This window comes from Tricharina praecox (genome assembly GCF_024521635.1).
Source record: "Tricharina praecox strain CBS 144465 chromosome Unknown BZA05scaffold_32, whole genome shotgun sequence".
Taxonomy (NCBI): domain Eukaryota; kingdom Fungi; phylum Ascomycota; class Pezizomycetes; order Pezizales; family Pyronemataceae; genus Tricharina; species Tricharina praecox.
This window is the reverse complement of record NW_026250434.1, coordinates 307,716-331,920: the sequence shown is the minus strand read 5'-3', so window position 1 is coordinate 331,920 and position 24,205 is coordinate 307,716. Positions and strand designations below refer to the sequence as shown.

The window sequence follows — 24,205 nt, the reverse complement described above, 5'->3', positions numbered from 1 at the left end:
CGGTTCTTGGTGTGGCCGTGTCGAGGAAGTCTGACGGCGAGGCGCGCGTGAGGTTGCATGTCATGTTGGCCAACCAGCCGGTGCGACGACTTGAGTAAGTTTAAGGGCGCACAAGAGTTGCTGGATGCGATACGATAATTCCTGTGTAGCTAGTCAGCCAGTCGCCGTGACGGTGGCTGCCGAGGGCGCGGGCGGTGTTGGCCGTCGTGGCGGTGGTGGTGGTGATGGTGGTGGTGGTGGTGGTGGTGGTGGTGGTGGTGGTGGTGGTGGTGGTGGAGGAGAGGTTTAAGATGCGATTTGTTTGGCCGGCGATAATTTCGCGGCGCAGCGGCAGGCAGGGCAGCAGGAGAGGACACATATCTGTGGGGAACAGGCGGGATATTATTTTTGCATCAAGCAAGATGATGATGCTCTGCTTCCCCACCACCACCACCACCACCACCACCATCGCCGCGGCCGACACGGCCGTGGATTCCACTGCCACCACCATCGCGACGGCCATGACGGGCAACTTCCGACAGCACCACACCACCTCGTGAGACTACTAGCCATAACACAAAACTCAGGTTTGGCAGGGGATGTCGGCGATGGCTACTCGTTCACTTTTTTTCCTTTCTTTTTCTTTCCTTCCTATCCACGCGGGTTAGGGCGAGAAGAAGAAGAAGAAGCAGAGGACGGCGGTAAATTGCTTCACTGGGGGGTGGTGGGCTGCGGTAGATAACCCACAGCATCCCTTGCAACTCTTCGGGATGTTGTGGGTTCTGCGTTGTGTAGAGTTAAGCTCTGCACGTAGTTATAACGTCTAACTCCTTTACAACGTGTGTTGTGGGTAGAGGGGCAGGACACCCCCTTCTCGGTTGGTAGCTTTTTCTGCGTGGTGCTTCCTGCTTTGCTCGACTGGACTCGACGATGGAATCTGGATGGCCCACAGTTGTCTCTGCCTCTCACTCACCACCCACCACCCACCACCCACCACCCACCACCCACTACCCACCACCCACCACCCACCACCACCACTACAACTCTACCCACCACCCACAGTGGCCACTGCGTGTGAGACCCGAACTCAGGCTCGTCGCACCACGGGTGTGGGCGACCGGCCGACCATCCACATCTCACGCTCTCCTTGCTGCCCCAGCAATTAACTATTCTGCTCCCTCCCTCCCTCCCTGGCCTTCCCACCCTCCCTCGTCCGTACGAGCCATCGATGGCTCAGCAGCCACCCACCCACCCACAACCCATCCACCCACCACTCTCCACCCATGCATCATCATCATGCATCCATCCACCCGCCTCCGTTCCTTCCTTCTTTCCTTCGCCGCGTCTTGTGGGTGTGGGTGGTGGGGGAGAGGCCTATGGGCTTTGTGCGGTTTGGGCTAGGGAGGACAGCCCCTCTAAGCCCGATTGGACTCCGCATTAGTGCCGGTGGTTGAACGCATCCACGATCGCAAGAGATCCGTGCGGTGCGAGCGTGTTGTTGTTGTTGTTGTTGTTGCTGTTATTGTTGCTGTGCTGGGGGTAGTGGCAGTTGTTGTTGGTGGAGGAGATGGTGGTGGTGGTGATGCTCGCGCTCGCGGTGGTGGGTGGTGAGTGGTGGAGGGGTGTGGAGGTGGAGGTGGAGGAGGACGAGGAGGAGTAGGAGGAGGAGCAGGCGGTGGAGGTGGTGGGAAGCTCACTCTAAACTGCTACTCTACCTATCCCAGCTTGTTACTTCCCACCACCTGCCACAGCCCATTCGCTCTCGCTCACTCGCTCACTCTCCCTCTTGAGTCTCACTCTCCCCCTTTCGTTCTCATTCACCACCACTCGATCTCCCACTCTCTCCCCCTCCACCCCCCCCCCCCCTCCATCACACCCCCCCCCCCCCCCAATCCCCACCACCCCCCCCGCTACCCCTCGACCTCTCGGGAAAGCGAAGGCCTTTAATTTTTTGCCCTTTGCCTATTACCCCCCCAAGCCCCTCCATCTCTCCCACTTCTCCCTCCTCCTCACTCTCGCCCCCCTTTTATTCTATGCCCCTCTCTCCCTTCTGTAATTCTTTCTGTCTCTCGTTCTGTCTGTCCCTCCCCACCACCCCACCGTCCATACGAAGCTTGTCGCGATCCCTATAGCTGGAGCTACTCCCCCATCGTCGACTTCCTATATACCATCCACCACCTGCCATCACCTATACCCGAGGCATATCCCCATACCGACACGAACACATCGAACTCCTCCCCGAGTCACCCGCGACCTGACCATCCGCGTATACAACAACACCACTTACACCTCCACAACAGCCTGCTGTCAATGAAAAGTAGTTCGTAACCGGATTCAACTGCTAAACCCAGCCAAACCGGCCCCCCCGATACAACACTACCCACCCAGCCCCCCAAATACATTTCCCCCCCAAAAGGACCGATCCCAACTTCGCTCCTTCACCCACAGGTCAACACCACCCACATAACAAATAATGCCTGAAGTCATGACTGCGCAGACGCAATTCGTAAAGAAGACGCCGATCGTACAGGAACGTAAATACAAGTGCGAATATTGCGCGAGAGCGTTCAGCAGATCGGAACACAGGAGCAGGCATGAGAGATCACGTAAGTACTTACTTCGCTCGGCCGGCCGGCGCCGCTTCGGCGCACGCGCGTCAAATGCTAACCTCAGCGCGCGCGACTCAGATACCAAAGAGCGCCCGTTCAAGTGCATGAAATGCCGAAGCACCTTCGTACGGAGAGATCTTCTGTTGCGACACGACAGAACCGTCCACGCCAAAGATGGAGGAATTCCTTTGCACAGCGAAGTAAAGCGCCGCTCTACAAAGAATTCCGCCGCTGGCCCGTCGAAACCCAAGATCGCTATTGAACCAGCGATCGAAGATGGTAACGATGGTATGGTGGACATGGAGACCGCGGCTGCTCTGATGACTGAACTTCACCAAGCTGCGGCTGCCGCCATGGTAGACCAGGAGCAGATGCAGATGCGCGAGAACTCCCGTCGTTCCATGTCGTCGGATTTCGATCCCTCCGTTCCATACCCCTCGGGCGCGATTCCCGTACAGAACATGTCCACCTGGGACCCACCTACCCCTTCGTCGTGCACCGGTCCCGATCTCCACCTGCCCAAGCTCGACACCCAAGACTGGAATGCAAACACTTTGCAGTTGCCCTCGGGCCACCCCACTTCTATGGAGCGATCCTTCTCTGCGGAGCCGAGGTCGTACGCTGCGTCGCCCAATCCTTACTTCGCTGGTTTCGCGTCTCCATCGGGACTCCCCACCCACGCAACCCCGCCTCCCCCACCACCGGCTGTCCAGTCCGACGACGAACGCGTCCAGATTCTGGATAACATCAAGGAGATCGACGCCGAACGCGCTGTCCTGGACAGGTTCCGTCTGCCTAGTAGGAGCGGCTTGAACAGATACCTGACGGCATACTTCAATCTGTTCCATCATCATCTCCCTTTCTTGCGCCTGTCGTCGTTCACTCCTGGCACCATCGCCCCACCATTGCTTTTGGCGGTTCTGTCGATCGGCGCACTCTACACCTTTGAGAAGGAGCAAGCGTAAGGCTTATCGCTCCAAATTTTTATTCACGTACCCATTGTCTAACAAAAACTTCAGTTACACTTTACACCTTTCCTCAAAGGTTTTGGTCAACAACTTCCTGCACAGAAACCAGGAGTTCAGCTCGCTCAATTGCCCATTGTGGACCACTCAGACCCTGCTCCTGAACATGGTCTTTGCCAGCTGGAGCGGTGATGCGAAGGGCCTTGAATGGGCGCACTCCATCAAGTCGTTGCTCGTCAACGTAAGTGATCGCAGTTTTTTATTTTATTTTATTTTTAGGACGTTTACTGATCGGATCGACAGATGGTTGCCGGTGGTCGTTATGAGCTTCAGCAGAGAGTCGAGAAGCGTGGAGGCAGACTTCCCACCCGTGAGGAGTGGATCGCAGATGAGGGCAGCAAGCGAACGTACTTTGCTGTATACATCTTCTTTGGCCTTCTCACCATGACCTTCAACTACACTCCGGCCATCAGCTACAACGAGTTCGATGCGATAATGCTGCCATGCTCGGAAACCTTGTGGAATTCCGACGTATCCGACGAACAGATGTGGCGCGAAAACTACATCAACGAGGCCACCCCGACCTTTGCCGACGCACACACCAGTCTGTTCAGGGGCGAAGCCCCGCAGTGCAGCGCCTTTGGTTGCCGTGTCCTGATCAACGCTCTGTTCCTGGAAGTCTGGAGTGTCAAGCGAAGTCCCGAGATCGTTGAGGCGGTTGTAGCCGAGTATCGAACGAAGCTTAGTGGCGCGCTAGACACGTGGCACCAAACGCTGGATTCCTGCACTACGGAGAGCATGATCGTGCCCATGTCTGCACCTCAGAAGGGGCACCCGCTAGTATTCAACGCCATGGCCATGTACCGGTGCACTGCTGCGCGCCTCGAAGTCGACTTCATGCCGATTCAGGAGGCTCTGCGGTACCACAGCCCCGAGGAGGTCGCGTCCGGCATGACGGCTGCGGCCGACATCATCGTCCGTTCCGAGTCGATGACGAAAGTCATCCAGTTGTGCTTCGAGTCCTTCCAGATCCCGGCGTTGATGGGTATCCGTTGGGTTGCAAGGACCTCGGCATTGAACTGGAGCGTCGAGCACCCGCTCTGCGGATTCGACTTGATGCTGGTGCTCAGTCTGTGGCTCTTCAAGATGGAGGAGGAGGCGGAGACGATCCCTCCTACCGCCGAGGAGCAGGTGATGCTCGACAAGATTCGGTCGCTCTTCGACGAGGACTCGGTTGAGCTGTACGGATCGCGTCTCAGTGCAGCCGTCGCTCGCGTCTGGGGTGGTATGGTGGACGAGGTTGTCGTTTGGGGGTAAGATATCCTCTCTAGATCGAATTCACGCAATCGCAGAATACTGACAATGTCCACAGAGTCACCAGTCTTTTGGGCGAATCGTTCAAGATCCACTCGCACACCCTGGCCCTCAACGACGACGCCGGATTGACGCTGTCATCCTCGGCATCCTCTCCCTCGTCTTCTCCAGAGATGGACGAAGACATGGGCAGCGAACTTGAATAATCTACGACACTTTTTTCCCTTCGCTACTACCTAATTTAATGACCTTTACGACCAAAACAAAACGTTTCTCCTTTTCAGCCTTGTTTCTTCGCTCAATCGACATTTCCGCGTTCAATACCTCGACCCTCCACCATCACCATCACCGACTCTGTCTATATTGTGCTTTTTTGGGGGCGGTTCGGTTTTTCTTTTTTCTTTTTTTCTCAGGCGTCTTGAAAGCATCGGATTGAGCGTTTTATATTTTGTTTTTGAACTTTGTCCTTTTTACATCTGCATGGGTTAAGACTGGTTGGGTTTTCGGTGAACGGGATTTTCTTTACACAGGTCGGTTTCGGTTGGATGGTTGTCTTTATTTATTTTTGCTTTTTTGTTTTGTTTTTCACCTGTTGCATGAATATCCGTTGAGCTTTTTTGCGATCTCATTGCGTGCATCTTCTTGCTAATGGTCCTTTTCTTTTCTTTCTTCTGCCATCTATTTGTGGGTGTCACTCCGGCCGGCCAGTTGACGTTTATATCCTCACGTTTTTTTGTTATTTCATTTTTTCTTCTTATGATTTCGTTTTCTCTTTCTCGTTGTTCTCATATACCTCTTTGTTTTTTGTTGTCTTCTTTCCATCTAACGTCCTCAATAATCATTAGTACCTAGTCTAGTTAGTTTTTGAGTGAACACGCCGGTTTCTTTCTTCTTTCTTTCTCTTTCCTTTCTGTTGCTGATTTATGTGTTGTGTTTTGTTGTGTTGTTTATCTATCTGTATGTCTTTGTTTGTTTGTTTGTTTGGCCTTGCTTTGTGCGCATGATGGATGCTGGGGATGGATGATTATGATGGGGGTCGGCTGGTAGTACTGGTGGTGGCTGGTGGTGTTTTTTTTTGCGTTTTCCTTGTGCTATGCTGTGAGGAGTGTGTGGTTGAGTGGCAGAGTGGTTTCTACAGAATACGATACTTTACCAAGGGCGAAACATTTTCTCGTGGATACATCATAAAGTGGACTTCGCGTGACGCGTGCTCTCTACATAGAGGCTCTCCCGCTCCCGTTTCGTTTGCGAAGTGTTTTAACTACATGTTTTCCCCCGCCTCGAGAGAGAGCTTCCGAGGTTAACTGGGTTAACGGGGAAGTGTGTGGACGGTATAAGTAGACACCGTAGAGTCGTGCACCGTGGAAATTAGATGCCCATGCTATGCCATGCCATGCGGACGGACCGACCGTCCACCGTCCAGCGACCGCAGCAGAGCCGGCTGGTATGGTGGGGTTATGGGGGTAGATATGGGGTTATGGAGTTAACTATGGGGTTGGGGTTAGTTATCGAGAATGCGGTGATGGTGGTGTGGTGCTTGTGTGTGTGTGTTTATGTGTGTGTGTGTGTGTGGCAGAGAAAGGTGTGAGGGTGAATGTGTGTGTGAGTGTCGGTAGATTTTCATGTGTCGGTCTGTCGGTCGGTCTGTCGGTCGTACTCCCCCTCCACCTCGCACCCCATCCCCTTGCCCCTCCACATCCACCTTGTTCTCCACCCCTCCACCCCTCCACCCTCCACCCCTCCACCTCTCCACCTCTCCCCTCCCAAGCTCAATAAAATCCCCAGCAGCCCAGCACAGCTGAGTTAATTCCCTGGTAAGGGCTGGATAAAAACATGTATCTACTAGTCTACCTACTACTGTAGTTGGTCTACTAGTTGCCGATATCGTCGTGGGAGAGGGAGGGGTGGAGGGAAGGGTGGAGGGGGAGGGGGCGGAGGGAAGGATGAGGGGAGGTGGGGCGCCTGTGGGTCGCTTGCTTCCTCTGCAAGCTGCTTGCTCACTACTCTACTCTGCTCGGTGCTCTGCTCGGTGCGACTGCGAGCTCTGAACCGGAGAAACTCTGGGTGTGTAGGTACTTTCGGTACATGTGGTGCTTTCTACTTGCTTACCTACCCAGGTAGGTGCTCCAGGTAGGTAGGTACGGTGCTCTGTACGGTACGGTATGTACGGACGGATGGGCGGTTGCGGGGTAGATAGCGAGGGCTCAGGGAGGGAGTGTGCACCCTCCCCTCGCAGGTGTCCCCTCCTAAGGAATGGAGGGGGGGATGGAGGAAGGGGGAGGGGGGGGGGGAGAGAGACATGTGATTGTGATAGCAGTAGTGGTGATAGCAGTAGTGGTGATAGCAGTAGTGGTGATAGCAGTAGTGGTGATGGTCATGGTGGGGCTTCTACCTCTCGACTCTCGAGAAGAACAGGAAAGCACCCGCCCCAATCGAAGGTTATTCCGGCCCCTTCTGCCGGCGTTCGTTGCTATATACTCTCCATACATTCCTATACTCACGCTCATGCTCATGCTCATGCTCATGCTCATGCAGTCTCCACATATCTACATAGTACCTGCTTGCCTCCAGCCCCAGCTCCAGTGCAGTGCAGAGTTCCTCCGGGAAATCTCATATCACGGCATGGCATGGCCGAGTCCCAACCAACCAACTGACCAACCGCCCGACCGCCCGACGGTGACGTGCAAAGCAGAGCATATATAGGCAAAGCAAAATTACCGCGCGAGCTTCACCGAACAGCGGAGGACTTCAGGACGCAAGACGAAGACGCGCAGGACGCAGAGAAGAAAACCCCGCAACAGACGTTAGACGTAAAGACGTTAGCTCCCCTGGTCGGGTATGTACCATACTCGAGTACATACATGCCATGTGCGAGTCAGCAAAACCGAGTCTTATGCGAACCGGAGCCGCAGGCCCGCAGCATGTGCCTACTCAATGTACCTGCTTGGTGCTTAGAGCTTAATGCTTTTTCGGATTTTGTTGGGAGATAACCCGTGGTGACGACGATAGCACGTGCCTTCCGCAACGGATCCGCAACGGACGCGCAACGGCACGGACGGGGGAGTGAAGCGGGGGGGGGAAGCGGTGAGAGCGAGGGGAGCGGGGGGGAGGGAAGTGGTAATGACGTTCTAGACGGCGAGGTGCGATGCGGTGCGGTGCGGTGAGGTGAGGTGAGGTGTTTAATATCCATATCAATACGGTATCTGTGGACGCTGCTTGCTGGGCGGGCAAGTGGGCGGGAGGAGTGAGTTTCGAAGCGATGGAGGGACGTCGCTGGCAAGCGTCACCGTCACCATCCGTGCTCTAATCTATTAACTATACGAGTGCTGCGCTGGTTTGGTCTGTGGACGTAGAGTGGACGTAGAGTGGAGGGGGGAAGTGGATGGACGGTCGAAGCGCCGTGATATCCCTACTCTAGATACTCTATTCTATGTACTCGGAATACGCTACGCTACGGTTTACCTCCCACAGTCCAACTACTGCACATAAGACCGACAGTACTCTCGGTTACGATATGCATCATAGGTGAGTAGGCAGTTAGGTAGGAAGGTACGCAGTCGAGTGAGTGCTTACTCCACCTACGTCTGCGTTCTGCGTTCCAACTTCTGTTTGCTGCTGTCGCGCTCATCTAAACCGACTGGCCCCTCTCGTGCAGTGGTGGGGCAGTCGGGAAGACGTGGACGTTGCGACGGCGTCGTCGGCGGTGAAGAGGTGCTTCCCCGGACGTTGCGTCCGTCCTGTACCTAGGAGATTATCTGCGCCGTGCATCCCCTCCCCCCTCATACATGTATCATACTACCTACATGTGTGCGTGTAGATACACAATATGCATTCCACCCAATCCCCCGCGCACTTGCGCGATGCCGCAGCGTGCCCGCGGCGGAGGCGGGCAGAGGGGAAAACACTCCATTTGTTCTGGAAAATAAGTGCTGCGCCTGGCGGTGATAGGTAGGCAGGCAGGTAGGCAGTTTCTCTACCGAAACATGCTGAGGCGGCCACCGGCCACCGGTAAGATCAGATGTCCCCCTGCGGCCCCCCCCTGCGGCCTCTGCGGGCGCGTGGGCGATTGGATGGATGGTTGGATAGATGGTTGGATAGATGTATGGATGCTGCTGTGTTTAATATCCGCGCATTCGCTGGCTGGATGGATGGCTGCGGGCTGGATGGATGGCTGGAGGTGCGAGGTGTGATATCCGGGGGTGCGATATCTTCCGGCTGCGGGCGGACGAACCACTGGTCCGGCTGGGTCGCACGATAAGAGAGATTTGATGCGCGTGCGGGGTTGGACGGTGGGCGGTGGTGGACGGCGGACGGAGGAGTGGTTTGCGTGTGGTCTGTGGAGGTACCTATGTATCATAGGTAAGCAACCAGGTATCTAGAGCACCTAGATAGAGCACCTATTACGATTCCGCCCGCCCACCCAACAACAGCAGCAGCAGCTAATGCACCCCGCAGCCCGCCATCACCTCCCCCCCTGAGGGACTGAGGGACGCGGGAAGTGTTGATCTTATGTGCTGTACCTATCACAGGTAGCACATGGTGCCTACCTCCATCCCCCTCCCCCCCTCCCCCGCGGCAAACACGGTATTAACTGTAGCAAGTGGCCCGCCACGTTTGCGTGCACAGTGCGCCGTGCGGAAGTCCCCACGGCCATTTCCTCGTCGCGCTCGTTGCGCGGCCGCATCTCTGACATCTCTGGTATCTGGCATGTTGAGGTCAAGACTCAACCGTCAAACAACGGCTGCGACTCGAGTCCCAACAATGAACATCAACATCAACATCGGCGACTATTTTTAGCGTCAGCGTGGGCACTGGGCAGTGGGGAAAACAAAATACGGGCCGAAGTCGAGATAACTATCATACATACTATGGAGTATCTAGCGTACGGTAGACAAACGTCCTGCACTGCACGATTTGTATATCTAGGCCGGGGGTGGGCCTGGGTGGGTCGGGGTGGGGAGGCCTGGAGAGGGGGAATGGTGGGTCGCCAGGCAGGAATAGAGTAGGAAAAAAGGAATACGCTTGAGCCTGAGCCTGAGCCTGGGGAAAAGGAAAAGGAAAAAGCGACGGAGATGGTTGCAACTTGCAACTTGCGAGGATGCAGCGTGCTCGATACGGACTATGAAGCAGTAGGTTGTGGTTGGGGTTGGGGTTGCGGTCGGGGTTGGGATTGTTTACTAGTATTCACGGGGGGCGTTGTTTGCGTCCGGTTTTGGAGCCGTTGAAACTTGACACAACCCCGACGCCCCGTGGCCGATGATCCTGAGATGGGTGTGTAGCATATCTGGAGTTTCGTGCGGCTGGATCGGATCCGACAAGGAATTTGGTCATTGGCGAATGGTCGATGATGGGCGTCTTGATTTCGTCATCTTTTGATGAATGATGATTGCACTCGAGTTCGAAGAGCTTCACGTGTGTGGCGCTGGACGAGACGTCACGGGATATCTGAACTTTCAAACCTGAATATGTAACCTCGAGAGTCAAGAGTAGAAAGACGGTGGGTTTAGTGGATCGAAGAGAACCCGCTTGTGTGCTGGGATTCCTCGATGGCTGAATGGATATCTCGAGGCTGAATGGACGGCTGAGGGTAGTTGAAGCCTGTTGCAGCCTTGCAGGCCGAACCGTGATCGCAAGCCACAGTGGCTGTGCGATACTCTAGTTATCACGAGACGAGACGAAGCGATAGATACTCTAGAGTAGATAACCACACGAAACCGCAACCCATGTCTATCTACAGCCTCATTGTGTGGACTCTATGCACTCCATTTCACCATCCATTCAGTCTCACCGTGCGAGATTCCAAGCTGCGACAGAAAGGAAACAGCCACCCAGGGACCTACTCCCTTCCGCCCGGCATCACAGAACCTCACTCACCTCACTCACCCCGCCGCACCGAGTCACCCCGCCCCGCCCCACCATAAACCACCCGAAGACACCTATAGATAATACCTATAGCCACATCCAGAGCGCCCGATATGAAATCCGAAATCCACTCAAATGCAAATACTTCGGAACATCCATCCACGTCCGCCCGCTCGCAATCTTGGCACTCTACTATATGTCGCAAATGTCGCATACATATCCATCTCCATCTCCTGGCCCCTCCGCACCCACCGGCAATCTGTCCACACCGCTCCCACCGCACTGCACACCATCCATCTCTTCCACCCACCCACACACACACACACACAGGTAGTTAATCCGGAGGCGAAAATCTCACCTCACCTCACCTGGCAGTTCGGGCCTCCCACATTTTCATTCATTTTTTTTCTATACATTCGTACTCGTTCCTTCTGAAACACTTCGGCTGTACCATACCCTCCATACCGTTCACTGATTTCCTTATGCTATGCTGGACCTAGATATGTAGCGGGTGAGGTGACGGGACATGCATGACGCACGTGCACGGGCCTCGTCTCCAGGTCCCAGAAGGTTGGGGGGTTAGGTTGGGAACTTGCGACCCGGTTTGGTTTGGTTTGGTTTGGTTTGGGGGTTGGAACTGGGAAGAAAAAATATTTGCCTCTCTCGTTCGTTTCTTGGAAGTTGAGATTTTCTTGTCAGTCGGGGGGAGGACCGGTGGGGTGAGATAGGATGGTAGGGGGCGGGGTGGGAGGGGTGGTTGTTCCGGAGTGTGACTTGAGTGGGTTTGCTGGGTTTGCTGGGTTCGGACGGAACGTGGCTATGGCTGCGGCTTTGAGTGGCGGTGGGTGGCGGTGGGTGGATAGGGGCCGAGAAGGTGGGAGGAGGGGCGGGGGGCGGTCCCGTCGGGATCCACTCACTGCCTCTCCGCGTGATGATTCGCCGCGAGACACGGCGGATCACCCGCACCGCCACGGCACGCTCGCTCGCTGACACGCTGTCGACCCACGGGACCAGCCATAGGTAGAGTACTGAACTCCCCCTCCTAGGAGAAGCTATCCGATCCGTACACGGCCGGACTATTCCAGCGTTGAGAAGCCTAACCAACCATCCAACCATCCATCCATCCATCCATGATCCATCCGTCCAGGGCTGTTTGTCAAATGTTTCATCACTCGGTACGGTACGTTATTCGACCGTATCCGAGCATCGATCGAACCAACCGTGAAGTGAGATTTCCTGAAGGCCGAAGCAAAAAATCGAATACTACCTACAGATACGACCGCCGAGTCATCGTGAACCACTTCCGCATACCAGCCCACCTTACCCTGCTCCGAACCGGACAGTCTCGGCGTACTCTGTCCCCCTCGATGGCACCAATGCGATAACCAGGCACGGTCGAACTTTCCTATAGGATAGGTAGGTAGACTGTTGGGCCTTTGTAAACATACTTGGGTATATGTTCCCCGTTGCTCTGGTGTGAACCTCGATGCGGAAGGTTATCACTCGCCTAGCAACACTCATGATTATCACTCGGCAGCCCGTCCGAACACGTAAGCTTGATTGAGTGACATCGATCGGCTGCGTATCTATGCACATCATTCATCCCACAGCTATCGAACAAGTCACGGGTTAACTATGCATTAGTCATCACTCGGATAACCATCAATCACTCCCGCAAAACAACCATTCCGTTGCTGTTACAACGACAAAACAAAGTGTATGGCACCATGAAAAGAGAATCAAACAAACAAAAAAAAAGAACCTCAAACTGAAATACAATAATGAGCATCTGATGAGATCCCCCTTCTTCACCTCATGGCGGAGCGGTACGACATGTTCGGGAAGAAATCGCTGTCTCCGCCTAGCATGGACGCGTTCGTGCGGTCGCCGCTGGAGGAGCCCTTCTTCGCCTGCGCCTCCTGTATTTTCTCGACTACCTGCGTGGTGTGCGTGTCGATCCACTGCAGGGAGCTCAGGTGCTCGTTCAAAATCTTGACGATTTGAGACAACTATATCCACAGTCTTAGTATGCATAACGGAGGAAGGAGAATCGAGGAGCGAATCTTACAGGATCATCCGCGTTCGAAGTCTTGTTGATGGTTGCGCCGGCCTTGTTGATAGCCTTAATCATCTCTCCCAGATCGGACTCCATTCCGCTCAGTGTCTCGTTCAACTTCTCGGCCAGCGTGTAGGTCTTTTCCCTCTCCTGATCGGCCGGCTGCATGCCCTCGGCGGACCCAAACTGCGCCTCGAAGAAGTTGGTGATCTGAGTCTCGTAGTAGTCCAGAGTGACACCGAGCTCCTCCTGTTCGTTCTCGAGCTGCTGAAGGACCGTATCCATTCTCGCCTGCGTCTTTTCCGCCTCTTGCGTCTTGGTGTGGAGATTGACAATCTTCTCGCCGTTGGAGATGAGAACCTCGTCGTACTTTTTGATCTCGTCGGCCTGAGTCACAAACTGGGCCTTGTACTGCTCGAGGTCGGAGGTCCAGCGGTTGATGATCTCCTCCATGGACTTGTTCTTCAGGCGAGAGGTAGGCGGCGGCTGGGTGGCCTTCATGCCACTCGTTCCGGCTGTAGCACCAGAGGGCGTACCAGCGGTGAGAGCTCCAGCTGAGCCTGGGGTGGCCGCAGGTGCTGCACCGAACAAACCGCCGCTAGTAGGAGCAGAGGTAGTGGTAGAAGTCGCACCACCACTAAAGAGACCGCCAGTCGCAGGAGCGGTAGTAGTCGCAGTTGGCGCAGAGGTGGTTGCAGTGCTGGTGGCACCAGCGGCAGGAGTGGCGCTCGTCGCTGGCGTTGCAGCACCGAAGAGGCCGCCGAGCGAAGGCTTGCTTTCCGCCGGCTTCGGTCCACCAAACAGGGAAGGGGTAGTAGCATTGCTAGTAGCAGGAGCCGAAGTCGATGTAGGCGCAGCGGCACCTGCACCTCCAAACATTCCTCCACTCGCAGCCGCCGGGGGCGCCTGCGAAGTAGCGGGGGTCGTCGCGGGAGCTCCACCGAAAAGTCCTCCTGGCTTTGGGGCATTGTTGTTGGCAGCCCCGCCGAAAAGAGAACCACCGTTAGCTGGCGGTTGTGTCGGTGGGGTCGTTGCTGTAAGATCATGTGTCAGCGATACTTATACGATATTACGTTCGGATGTCAAATCCTACAGTTGTTTGTTCCGAACATGGATGGTTTGGCCGCGGGGGCTGATGTCGTGCCGGCAGCACCACCAAACATTGGACCACCAATGGTAGGCGCACCAGCAGGCTTCGCACCAAACAACGACGGAGCGGCAGTTTGGGATGTGGTGGTTGTGTTTGTGTTCGCGCCGCCTCCAAACAATCCACCAGTGGCAGGAGCTGAGGATGCACCGGCACCACCGAAAAGACTACCGGAAGATGGAGCCTGAGTGGTAGTGGTAGCAGGCGCCGCACCGAATAGCCCTCCAGTCGGAGCAGGAGACGGTGGTGTAGCTGACGCGCCGCCAAACAAATTGCCTCCACCAGGCGCTGCTGGCTTGCTCATGCCCGTGCCACCGCCAAACACACCACCGGCCCCAGGTTGACCCGTCGGGGTAGTACCTCCAGCATTGCTCCCGAACAGCCCGCCGCCAGGCGCCGCTCCACCACCACCGAACATCGGAGGCTTTGGGGGTTGCGCACCCATGGGGTTACCAGCAGGAGTCGACGAAGCGCCGAAGAGACTACCAGTAGGAGCACCAGCAGGCTTGTTGTTAGAGAAGAGTCCGCCCCCACCACCACCCATTCCAGGGTTCGCTGCCGGAGTACCACCACCGAATGCAAAGCCGCCATTAGGTGCCGTCGTCGGCGTCGATGTTCCCGTACCGCCAAAGAGAGGTGTACTAGTTCCGGTCTTCGCAGGTGTACCGCCGAACAAACTGCCGCCAGCTGGGGCTCCACCGTTGGGAGCTCCAAAACTGAAGCCGGAGGGCTTGTTATCCTTGTTGTCGCCGCCGGCACCGCCGAACAAGCCTCCACCACCAGCACCTGATCCGAATGATGCCATGGCGCTTTGGTGTATTTACGTTGCACGGACGGGGTCGTAAGATCAGATTGTCGATAGTCGAAAGGATGGAGCGAGGATGATATTGAAGTTGTTGTGTGCAGTGAGTGGGGAACGAGCGAGCGCGTTCTGCGACGACAAGCAAAATTAGCAATCAGTCTCAATAAATCCAAGGGGGTAGCAATGCCTACAAGATTGGTGGGGAGGGTGGGTTGTGATGAAGGAGGAGGGTCTCAGCAGGTGTGGGCGTGAATGTTGGTGGAGGATAAGCTACAGAATAACGCGACGTGAAGCCCCAAAACACTAGTTGAGGCTTGGCGGCAATGAGGCTCAGCACAACGGTTCATATTCTGTCACTCAGTCGATCCCTACAAGACGATGTCGATTTTAGCTCATCGATTCTATCTAACGCGCTGGAATATTTGGCCCGCTATATACGGCAAGTTCGTTCGGTAAGCCGATCAGCCCTGTTGCGAATGACTTCACGCGTGTCGGGGCGCGGGGAGTGGTAGATGTTTATGATGGAAATGGCATACACGCGGTACTATAGATAACCAACTGCACGAAATTTGGGTAACAGCTCACGATGGAATACAGCGTTGGATAGGGCTGTAGTGCTGAAGACACCCAATAGCTTTTGGATGGTACACGGCTTTCGGGCGGCACATGTCTTTCGGACGAACATTACTCTGGTGGCTCCATCTCGGCACTAGCACTGGAAGTGGCAAACAGTCTACAATTGTGCAAAACAAGTAACTCCGTATTCCCATTGTTCCGTTGAGAATATTTTTATTGCCCAAAGAAAAAAGAACACCAAAGACCCCGACAAACCAGGCCGAACTAAGGTGACAACATTTACGTCTCCTTCTTCTTCTTGGCACCCTTGACCTTCGCGGTTCCACGAAGAGTCTTCTGCTTGTTCTTCCTCTGCTTGCCTGTTGTGAGAACGGACGTTAGCTTTATTCAGCTCGCGATGTGATCGTCGCTGCGGGTGGAGTAACGTACGTTGCTGGCGAGAGGGCTTCTCAATCTTGGAGGCCTGGCCGTAACGGACCAGACGGTAGTGGGGCTCGAACTTCTTCAGGCTGTCGACAGAGTCGTAGATGAGGGCGAAACCGGTGGTCTTTCCTCCTCCGAAGTGGGTGCGGAGACCGAAGACGGAAACGGCATCCTTGTCGGACTTGTAGGTCTCAGCGAGCTTGGCGCGGAGGTCGTCCTTGGAGATGTCTGCGAAGGAAATCGATCAGTCTGCAGTTCGCGGCTCGCGTGATGAGTGCGTATGCTCGGTGGGTGGTAACATACTGGCCTTGCCCTCGTGGAGGACGTCACTGTAAAACGAAAAGCTCGTCAGCCTCCATGATCATCACAATGTAAAGCTTCATCCCATCCGCCATCCGCCACCGACATCCATCGCGACCAAAACACTCCAGATAACGGACGGAATTCCGTGGAAATTCCGCCCGCAATCGACCCCAATCCATCGTATCATCCTCCCAATGTCCCCTCATTCCTCGCCCCTTCTATCCACACCAATGACGGGGGACAAACGTACACCACCATCTGCTTGCGGGCCAAAAGGGCGTTCCGCATGAATTTGCGGGTCCTCACGGTAACGGTGTCAGCCATGTTGTCGAATCTCGATTGTCGTATCGGGCGTGGACTGTCGGTGTTGGCGTTGGGGCGTTGGGCGTGTAAATTTGGCTAGGTTTCTGGTTTCGACAACTCCGGAGTGTGCGGCAGAATCGCCAAGCCTTGGGTGTGCGTGTGTGCGGGCGTAGGGCTGTTGTGACTGCGGTGGTGGGTTGGCTTGTGGGAAAGCGGTTAATTGGCTTGGCATTGTTTATCTGATCGTAGATCATGTGATCATAATCCATCTCTGGTCACAGATTGTGGCTAATCTGGCGGCGCGACTTTTCCATAACACCCCACAACACCCATAAATTGCTGCGAAATGGCTGAAGTAGATAATGCCTCGGGAGACTTTGGTTGTCATGATCACTGCGATATTCTGCTTAGCAGTTACGTTGGGTTTATGTACCGGAAGCGTTTAGCACACGCAGCGCAACGGGGTCCGAGTTCTTCTCCTTCACTCCCGCCTCTGACCTCGACTGCCCAGCTCCACCTTCTGGGCCTCATGGGCACACTTTCACCACTACTCCAAAGGTACTTGCTTCGGTATCTGCTGTTTGAAACCCTCAGATTCCGGGCGATGGGTGAGCGTTCGGCACACCACCCCAAGTTAACAATCTGAGAAACTGCATATTGTCGACTGAGACACGATACAAATAAAAACTGTGGCGTGCTGTTGAATATATGGGGTCATTGGGGGAAATGGGAGTTTGCAGCTGCAGCTTCGGTATCCTTCAACTCGTCAGAAACCCAAGGTTTGAAAATACAGCTGGCAACCGAACAGGCCCAAAACGGCCTCTGACGGCTGGGTGCTGTAGAACGCGCGCACAGTATCTAGAGCATATGGGAGCCGAAATGGGTTTCTACGGACGAACGGCATTCAATTTAAAGTTTAACCCTCCCCGCTATCAATATAAAGTTGGAGTTTATCGTCGGGACCAAAGTGCGGGCCGAACATGCAGGGTCTGCCATCTGGATCGCATTCACGGCACGGCATCCAGCATCCAGCTTTCGGACCGTCGCGCCAGCGGCCAGTCCCGGCTATGCACGCTACGTCCACTTCACCGTGCACATATATCCATACCTCTCCACCTCGCGTCGACTCTACAACACGACACGGAATCCTCACACTCTGGCTGTTGCTCGAGTTGTGAATTTCATCGCTCAAAACTTCTCTTCTCTTCCTCGGTTGGGTAGTTGGGTGGTTGGGTCTGCATGGATCTCATTTCGGTACGGTACATAACAGACATCAGTAGGCATAACTACAGCATGAGATCCGGGTGAACTCGCCAACATTCCTGACATCCGGCGGAGATCCTGACGATTTGGTCCGGGGACGTGAGACAGAGCAAGCCACAATCCCCAAAGAAAGCAAATACTTCCTACCGGTAATGACTCTTGACTCTTGACTCTTGAGGATGATTTGCTGAAGATGCCGGGCTCGTATTCGTAACGGCTAAAATCGGCCACATGGCACACACAGTCGGCCGGTGGTTCCGAGGGGTAATCACAGTGAGCACGTTTTGTTGATACTTTTCGGATGTCTGTTTTAGTGGGAGGTGAGTGCCTAAAGTTGTGAGCAGTTGTGGAGGTGTATGCACATACTCTACTAATCATGATGCAGAGTGGGTATATCCGACTACCTACGAATTGGTAGGCGGGGGATGTTCTGCTTGGATCCTGTTATGCAGCTGGCGTATATCCGAAGTCAAGGTACCTACTTCATCTCGCCCTGGTGGGTTGTGCTTGGTTATGATTATCAACGGTTTTATTTGCTCGATCATACTCGCTGCTCGAATTCAGCCTGCTGGCTAGGGCGGCGTAATTTCTCCCAGCAGGCGAGCTGCGAGAGAGAGTGAGAGAACATCAATCCATTGTTGCATACGGCCTGTCTAAACTATGGCAGGCTGTGCTAAGGATTAGCTGCAAGCCTGCAACCATACAGTTCTGGCCAATGCCAACGAGTGATATCTCTTGATCTAAACGGAATGGAAAATTATACCCTCCATCGTGTAACCACCTCAGCTCTGTGCAGTGCGAATTACGTTTACCCGCAGCAGCCGAGCTGTGTGAAACCATCTCCACTTCCTCCCATCCATCCGTCCGTGTCTAAAAACCTCAGGGCGTCCTCAATGTGCCTAGGTACCTTTTCTAAACGAGAAATCACAGGAACCGCCACCGTTTCACACCCGGGATCATCCCACTGTTCCTGTTCCTGTTCCTGCAGAATGCCCACCATTTATCCGCCACGCGGATGCGGGGAAAAAAGCTTAACCATTCGAGGTTATTGGGGGGAGTCGAGATATGTATCTATGCATATGATAGCCTAAACGACAACCGGACAACCGGACATGGTAAATGACGACGGATTTGTAGGGCAACGGCTCCGGTAGCGTGAAGGAGTTGATAGATTAATTCGCTTGGCCATGGCCATATTGTGTGCGCATCTAGGTACTTGTGTAGGATCAATCTCGTGGTGGATAGTGGAGTAGAGCATGTAGGCACTATGGATATGTATATGAGCATGGTATAAACACGGTCTCGCCATTTGTTGATATAAATGCAGTTCCCCAAGCTCCCAACTACCAACCTCCAGCTCCCAGCACTGAAGCAAGCAAGCGAACGAGATGACCCGCCTCTTCCCCCTCCTGACGGCCTTCCTAGCCAGCGCCTCCACCGTGCTCGGTGCGGCGCTGACCAAAGTCTCCAGCTTCGGCACCAACCCGACCGGCGCAGAGATGTACATCTACGTGCCCGACCAGCTGGCCTCCAACCCTCCTATCCTCGTCGCAATCCACTACTGCACGGGAACTGCCAATGCGTACTACACCGGCACCCAGTTCAAGTCCTACGCCGACCAGTACGGGTTCATCGTTGTGTACCCGGATGCGCCTGACAGGTTAGTTGTGACCCCACAAGCTAAGAGAGGGATGAGAACGGGAGTTGACAATTGGATGGATAGTGGTGGCTGCTGGGACGTCCACAGCACTGGCACGCTCACGCACAACGGCGGCGGCGACTCCCTCGCCATCGCGAACATGGTCCGGTACACCATCTCGACCTACGCAGCGGACACCAGTCGTGTCTTCGCTGTCGGTATGCAGCCCCCCTCCCATCCTTTGCTCCACCCCAATTCTAATCCACGTCCCCCACAGGTACCTCGAGCGGAGCGATGATGATCAACGTGCTGGCGGGTGCGTACCCAGACATTTTCGCAGGAGTTGCCGGATTCGCCGGTGTACCATTCGGCTGTTTCGCCGGCGACTCCATGTGGAACAGTGCGTGTGCAAACGGGCAAGTGTCGAAGACAGGAGCGGAGTGGGGCGACATCGCACGGGCCGGGTACCCGGGGTACACCGGGAAGCGGCCGAAAATGCAGCTGTGGCATGGCACCAACGACGCCACGCTCAGCTACAACAACTTCGGCGAGATGGTCAAGCAGTGGACCAACGTGCTGGGCGTCAGTACCACGCCGACGGCTACGCTGACGAATAGCCCGCTGTCCGGGTGGACGAGGAATAGCTACGGCCCGAATCTCCAGGCGATCAGCGCTCAGGGCGTCACCCACGATATTCAGGTCCAGGCCGGAGACGTCATCTCGTACTTTGGGTTGAATACTGTGGGCACTGGCGTGCCGTCGACGTCGTCGACTCCGGTGGTTACGTCCCCGGCGTCCACGACGACTGCGGCTGCGGGTACTGTGGCGAAGTGGGGACAGTGCGCTGGGAATGGATGGACAGGAGGTAAGACTTCCTGCAATTCGGGGGGTTTTGTGACAGCGGGACGGCTAACTGACTGGATATGGTAGGGACGGTATGTGTTTCTGGCACCACTTGCATCAAGTTGAACGACTGGTATTCGCAGTGTCAGTAGGATTGTGTGGAGCAGTGCTTGTAGGACGGGATGGGGCGGTTTCTGTAGGATTGTATGGAGCGATGTTTGTAGGATGATATGGGGTGGTAACTGTAGGATTGCGTAGGTTGCGGTGGTGGCTGCTTGCTTTGTAAGCTCTGTATGGGTACTTTAGCGGAGAAATTGGACGTTCATTATTATACAACCATCGCCGTGATATCACTCGGTCCCCTCCCCGTTATCTCCGCACGAATGAGCGGCGGTTAGAAAAGTCAGGCGTTCTCGCTGATCCGAATGAAGATCCCTCTCGTCCCCGTCTAGCCAGATCGAAATCCACAGTTTGAATCCGAGAAAAGAAACGAAGTTGAATCAACCGACCAAGGCCCCTCTGTAGATCTCGCATCCATGCACCCACGCTGCTCCTGTAAAGTCGTCGAGGGCGATTGCCGAGGCGCAAGACCCAGCCGTCAGTGGCGCCGGAACTGTGCTCCGGCGCGTCGGTCCGCGAGTAGGAATCGGAGGGATCGTCGCGGCCCGGGGTCGCCTTGCCTGCCTGCCTCTCTCAACGAGCCGGTAACAAATGGGTACATACATGCCCGGAAGAATGTACCGCTAGGTACATACATGCGTCGTTTCATCCGGGTCTTGGAGTAGGTACTTGCCAGGCGCCTGGAAACGAAGGTACTTGCCTAGAAACGTAGGTACCTGCCCGGAACGTAGTGTGTTCGTTCGAGTTTTCTTTTTTGGCGTCGGATAGGCAGATAGCGAACGTGCCCCTGAAGCCGGGAATCGTCGAGAAGAAATTCTTCAGATCTCCGATTGCCTCTTGTCTCTCGATGCCCCACTCTGCGTGGGGGGCTTCTCACCTTTTCGCCAGGAACGCTCTCTGCCGGTTCTGGCTAGTGGAGCCCAGTTTGCCATGGCTGGTTGGTTGCGAAGCTACCCACTCTAGAGTACTCTGGAGTCTAGCAGTCCATAGCACCCACCCCATGGATGATGGATCGATACATCCATCTTTGTACCATTCTATTAGGGGGGGGGATAGAGAGAGCTGACTGCTGCATACCACTATTCTACCTATGTACGACTAATCGCCGCATCTGCTTCTTCGATCCAAACCAAACCTCCAACCCGACTCGACTCAATTCCTCCCCCACAAAACAAAAGCAACAGCCTTTCCGAACCCCGAGAAACCCGTGAACCCCACGCTCGCATGGTCGCAGAAGCATCTCCAATGCCGGACTCTGTTCCCGTTCCCGGTCGAACCCCGGAGGAGGAGAGAGAAAGAGAAAGAGAAAGCGGATGTGCGTTTCGATTCATGCTCGGTGCGGTGCAATATGCGATCCGTCGAAACTGACATGCCCCGTGCGGGAAACAAACAGACACTTCATCGAACGACGACGATCACTTCTCCGACGCCCCCGAAGGTCCGCCCGCCACCACCACCGCCGCCGTTGAAAAATCCACATCTACACTCATACCCACGCCGAAGGTCGACGAACAGATGGACAGCGATATCGCGATTCCGGGCGCTTTTGGATCGGACGGCACCGACGATGAACTCGACGGTGCAGCGGTGACAGCTGTTGGCACGCCGAAACCGGTGGCCTCGAGGCCGACGACACCGATGCGCAGTGACGATATAGAGGTGAAGTGGAACGAGAAGACGGATGTCATCTCGCCAAAAGTGAGGGGTGAGCGGAAGCGGATTGAGAAGTTGGTGCAGGAGCAGAGAGAGCGGAGTAGGAGTCCTTCGAGCAGCCCTGCGTCGGTTCGGGTTAGGAAGACGAGCTCGCTATTTTCTGCGCAAGGAGAGTCGGAACAGCAGCTAGAACCAGTTGTGCCGGATGAAGACGATAGGAAGGATGATGAGCCAATGGAAGCGGCGCCGGATGTCGGTGCTGAAGTAGCTACGGCGGAGGTGACGACACCAACATGCCCCGAACGGCGCTCTCCTTCGCCCGTTGACGTCGAGGAATCAAAGGAGCTGCCTACTGCCATAGCTGTAACGGAAGAAGACGGCGACGATGCGACGCCTGTGGCGGAGAAGCTAGAGCCTGTCGTTGTTACTGAGGATACCATCGAACAGAAGGCGGAGGTTGCCGAGGAAAGGCCGGAGGATGAGGAGAAGGAGGATGTCACTGAAGAGGGGGAGGGAGATGTCCCTGAAGAGAAGAGGGAGGTAGTGGATGTCACCGAAGAGGAGAAAGGGGATGTTCTTGAAGAGAAAGGGGATGTTCTTGAAGAGAAAGGGGATGTTCTTGAAGAGAAAGGGGATGTTCTTGAAGAGAAAGAGGACGATGGATTCGGCGGTGACGATTTCGACGACTTTGGCGAGGCTGTGGAAGCTGATGGCGGTGATTTCAATGACTTTGATGACTTCGAAGGCTTTCAGGATGGGGATGCCGACGGTACTTTTGATGAACCAGAGTCCGTACCGGAAGCTGCGCCGACACCACCGCCGCCACCACCACCACAGCCAATCGTTCCACAACTTCCCGTACCACTGCCAGACTTTGGAGATGAGGAAGGTGTCAGATTTGCTCTGGCGGATGCGGTCGAGAAGATGTTCCCGAAAGAGGGAACCGAACAGAGAAAACCAACTTCCGTAGAGGGACGATCATTCCTCACCGACAGAAGGTAGAATCTACCCGCCCCTCTTCCGAGAGTTGACACATACTTACACTGCATAGCCAATCGCTGTGGAACCAGCTGGTCGCGCCGCCGCCGCTTCAACCGCCCAACTGGAAAATATCGCGCATCCGTCGCCTTTTCCTGGTGTCTCTCGGAATACCCATGGATCTGGACGAAGTTCTCCCTCCCGAGACGAAGCAAAAGAAGCTAGTTCTCCCTTCGGTTCATCTCTCGCGTCATCCGGAATCGCGCCCATCGTCCCGAAATTCACGTCGTTCCGGATCCTTGTCGAGGAAGAAGAAGGGTGCCGAAGACAAGAACCAGATCAATCCGGAGTCTCTAGATATCCCGAGCGCACGTATATTGTGCTCGACTAGCACCATTGCCCTGCAAAACTTTACGGTCGCAGAACTTCTTGATCATATTCAGAAATTGGAGGAGACGACAGCCACCGCGAGTGAAGTGCTCACGTACTGGCTCGGCAAGAGGGACAGTGCCATGAGTGATAAAGAGACGTTCGAGACGGTTATTGAGAGCTTGGTTGGATACGCCAGGAAGAAGCGTCAGAACGGATAGACCGCGGCATGTCTTTATTAAACTGGTTTGGATTGGCTTGGATTGGGCGGGCCGGGAGGGGATGGGTGTTCGGGAGTTTGGATTCCATTAAATTCTGTGTTGATGATCGTGCTGGTGCCGCGGGTTGCGGTGGGCCTGTAATACTTGTAGGCTAGGATGCTGTGGGAGAAGTTATGTAGAACATACCGTTCTTTTTTCTTTCTTCAACGTGCAATAAATCCTGTACATTGACGTTATCGTCCCCTCCTTCTCCACTGGAGGCTGCATCGATCCCTGATGAACTGCTCTTCGCCAGCTCAACCCACTAGCGATAACGGAACTCTGAAGCTCGCCTTTGGACTACCTAATCGCGCCCAAGGATTGTTCCCCCCCCGTCCCGCGGCCAATAGATCTTCTCCAGAGGTAAACGAAGGAAGAGGTCAGGTGGAAGCCCACGATCACTGATGTTCAAGGTCCTTACGCATGATACGTATGTGCGGTGGGCAATTCTATCCCAAAGGGTCCTTCCGTCACCTGAAGCACCCGCGTATTTAATTTCCTTAGCGAATGGCCGCCAACCGAGTCGTGGCCGCGCCATCCCTTGCTTATCCCGCCTCGTCCCGCACTTTGGTGGGCAAATCATAGGGCTGCGCACCACGGAGTGGTCCGAGTGAAACTCAGTACTCTAGATATCCCGATTCTACACATCTACATACCTCTGGTCCACGGCGCCGACTTCTCGGAAATCTCGCTCCTTGAATTCTACTCTAGAGTCAACCTGCTCCAATGCGTAGGATTTGA

General features: G+C 54.9%; 6 protein-coding genes across 6 annotated transcripts; 4 read left to right on the top strand and 2 right to left on the bottom strand.

The window, feature by feature from the left end:
* Positions 1-2,282: 2,282 nt before the first annotated feature.
* BZA05DRAFT_180938 (fungal-specific transcription factor domain-containing protein) lies at positions 2,283-5,474 on the top strand. The gene is made up of 5 exons (XM_051479301.1): positions 2,283-2,585; positions 2,667-3,549; positions 3,608-3,794; positions 3,857-4,866; positions 4,926-5,474. Exons 1-5 carry the CDS (start codon positions 2,453-2,455, stop codon positions 5,071-5,073), a joined length of 2,361 nt encoding a protein of 786 aa, XP_051335700.1. The 5' UTR covers positions 2,283-2,452; the 3' UTR covers positions 5,074-5,474.
* A 556-nt stretch (positions 5,475-6,030) lies between these two features.
* Positions 6,031-6,650, top strand: BZA05DRAFT_410562 (uncharacterized protein). The gene has a single exon (XM_051484917.1). The coding sequence runs from the start codon at positions 6,240-6,242 to the stop codon at positions 6,453-6,455; it is 216 nt and encodes a 71-aa protein (XP_051335699.1). The 5' UTR covers positions 6,031-6,239; the 3' UTR covers positions 6,456-6,650.
* A 5,526-nt stretch (positions 6,651-12,176) lies between these two features.
* On the bottom strand, positions 12,177-15,000 carry BZA05DRAFT_431838 (Nsp1-like C-terminal region-domain-containing protein). The gene is made up of 4 exons (XM_051486202.1): positions 14,926-15,000; positions 13,879-14,863; positions 12,798-13,819; positions 12,177-12,738 (listed from the first exon to the last, which is right to left on the bottom strand). The coding sequence occupies exons 2-4, from the start codon at positions 14,735-14,737 to the stop codon at positions 12,538-12,540; spliced, it is 2,082 nt and encodes a 693-aa protein (XP_051335698.1). The 5' UTR covers positions 14,738-14,863; positions 14,926-15,000; the 3' UTR covers positions 12,177-12,537.
* A 410-nt stretch (positions 15,001-15,410) lies between these two features.
* Positions 15,411-16,507, bottom strand: BZA05DRAFT_410554 (ribosomal protein L23/L15e core domain-containing protein). Its single transcript, XM_051484916.1, has 4 exons — positions 16,287-16,507; positions 16,037-16,062; positions 15,740-15,961; positions 15,411-15,669 (listed from the first exon to the last, which is right to left on the bottom strand). Exons 1-4 carry the CDS (start codon positions 16,358-16,360, stop codon positions 15,590-15,592), a joined length of 402 nt encoding a protein of 133 aa, XP_051335697.1. The 5' UTR covers positions 16,361-16,507; the 3' UTR covers positions 15,411-15,589.
* A 2,368-nt stretch (positions 16,508-18,875) lies between these two features.
* On the top strand, positions 18,876-20,593 carry BZA05DRAFT_431836 (acetyl xylan esterase). Its single transcript, XM_051486201.1, has 4 exons — positions 18,876-19,262; positions 19,326-19,459; positions 19,519-20,106; positions 20,172-20,593. The coding sequence occupies exons 1-4, from the start codon at positions 18,991-18,993 to the stop codon at positions 20,234-20,236; spliced, it is 1,059 nt and encodes a 352-aa protein (XP_051335696.1). The 5' UTR covers positions 18,876-18,990; the 3' UTR covers positions 20,237-20,593.
* Positions 20,594-21,210: 617 nt separating this feature from the next.
* BZA05DRAFT_410548 (uncharacterized protein) lies at positions 21,211-23,658 on the top strand. The gene is made up of 4 exons (XM_051484915.1): positions 21,211-21,519; positions 21,598-22,459; positions 22,502-22,855; positions 22,909-23,658. Exons 1-4 carry the CDS (start codon positions 21,429-21,431, stop codon positions 23,423-23,425), a joined length of 1,824 nt encoding a protein of 607 aa, XP_051335695.1. The 5' UTR covers positions 21,211-21,428; the 3' UTR covers positions 23,426-23,658.
* The last annotated feature ends 547 nt before the right edge of the window (positions 23,659-24,205 follow it).

Excerpts from the sequence above, each read along its gene's own strand:
- BZA05DRAFT_180938 (XM_051479301.1), top strand. The coding sequence starts at position 2,453 with ATGCCTGAAGTCATGACTGCGCAGACGCAATTCGTAAAGAAGACGCCG. Across the intron at positions 3,795-3,856 it reads TCAAGTCGTTGCTCGTCAAC|ATGGTTGCCGGTGGTCGTTA; the intron begins GTAAGTGATCGC and ends TCGGATCGACAG. Across the intron at positions 4,867-4,925 it reads GACGAGGTTGTCGTTTGGGG|AGTCACCAGTCTTTTGGGCG; the intron begins GTAAGATATCCT and ends CAATGTCCACAG.
- BZA05DRAFT_410562 (XM_051484917.1), top strand. The coding sequence starts at position 6,240 with ATGCCCATGCTATGCCATGCCATGCGGACGGACCGACCGTCCACCGTC.
- BZA05DRAFT_431838 (XM_051486202.1), bottom strand. The coding sequence starts at position 14,737 with ATGGCATCATTCGGATCAGGTGCTGGTGGTGGAGGCTTGTTCGGCGGT. Across the intron at positions 13,820-13,878 it reads CATGTTCGGAACAAACAACT|CAACGACCCCACCGACACAA; the intron begins GTAGGATTTGAC and ends ATGATCTTACAG. Across the intron at positions 12,739-12,797 it reads CTTCGAACGCGGATGATCCT|TTGTCTCAAATCGTCAAGAT; the intron begins GTAAGATTCGCT and ends CTGTGGATATAG.
- BZA05DRAFT_410554 (XM_051484916.1), bottom strand. The coding sequence starts at position 16,360 with ATGGCTGACACCGTTACCGTGAGGACCCGCAAATTCATGCGGAACGCC. Across the intron at positions 16,063-16,286 it reads GCCCGCAAGCAGATGGTGGT|TGACGTCCTCCACGAGGGCA; the intron begins GTACGTTTGTCC and ends TTCGTTTTACAG. Across the intron at positions 15,670-15,739 it reads GAAGCCCTCTCGCCAGCAAC|GCAAGCAGAGGAAGAACAAG; the intron begins GTACGTTACTCC and ends TTCTCACAACAG.
- BZA05DRAFT_431836 (XM_051486201.1), top strand. The coding sequence starts at position 18,991 with ATGACCCGCCTCTTCCCCCTCCTGACGGCCTTCCTAGCCAGCGCCTCC. Across the intron at positions 19,263-19,325 it reads TACCCGGATGCGCCTGACAG|TGGTGGCTGCTGGGACGTCC; the intron begins GTTAGTTGTGAC and ends TTGGATGGATAG. Across the intron at positions 19,460-19,518 it reads CAGTCGTGTCTTCGCTGTCG|GTACCTCGAGCGGAGCGATG; the intron begins GTATGCAGCCCC and ends CGTCCCCCACAG.
- BZA05DRAFT_410548 (XM_051484915.1), top strand. The coding sequence starts at position 21,429 with ATGGTCGCAGAAGCATCTCCAATGCCGGACTCTGTTCCCGTTCCCGGT. Across the intron at positions 21,520-21,597 it reads AAGAGAAAGAGAAAGCGGAT|ACACTTCATCGAACGACGAC; the intron begins GTGCGTTTCGAT and ends GGAAACAAACAG. Across the intron at positions 22,460-22,501 it reads GAGAAAGGGGATGTTCTTGA|AGAGAAAGAGGACGATGGAT; the intron begins AGAGAAAGGGGA and ends GGATGTTCTTGA.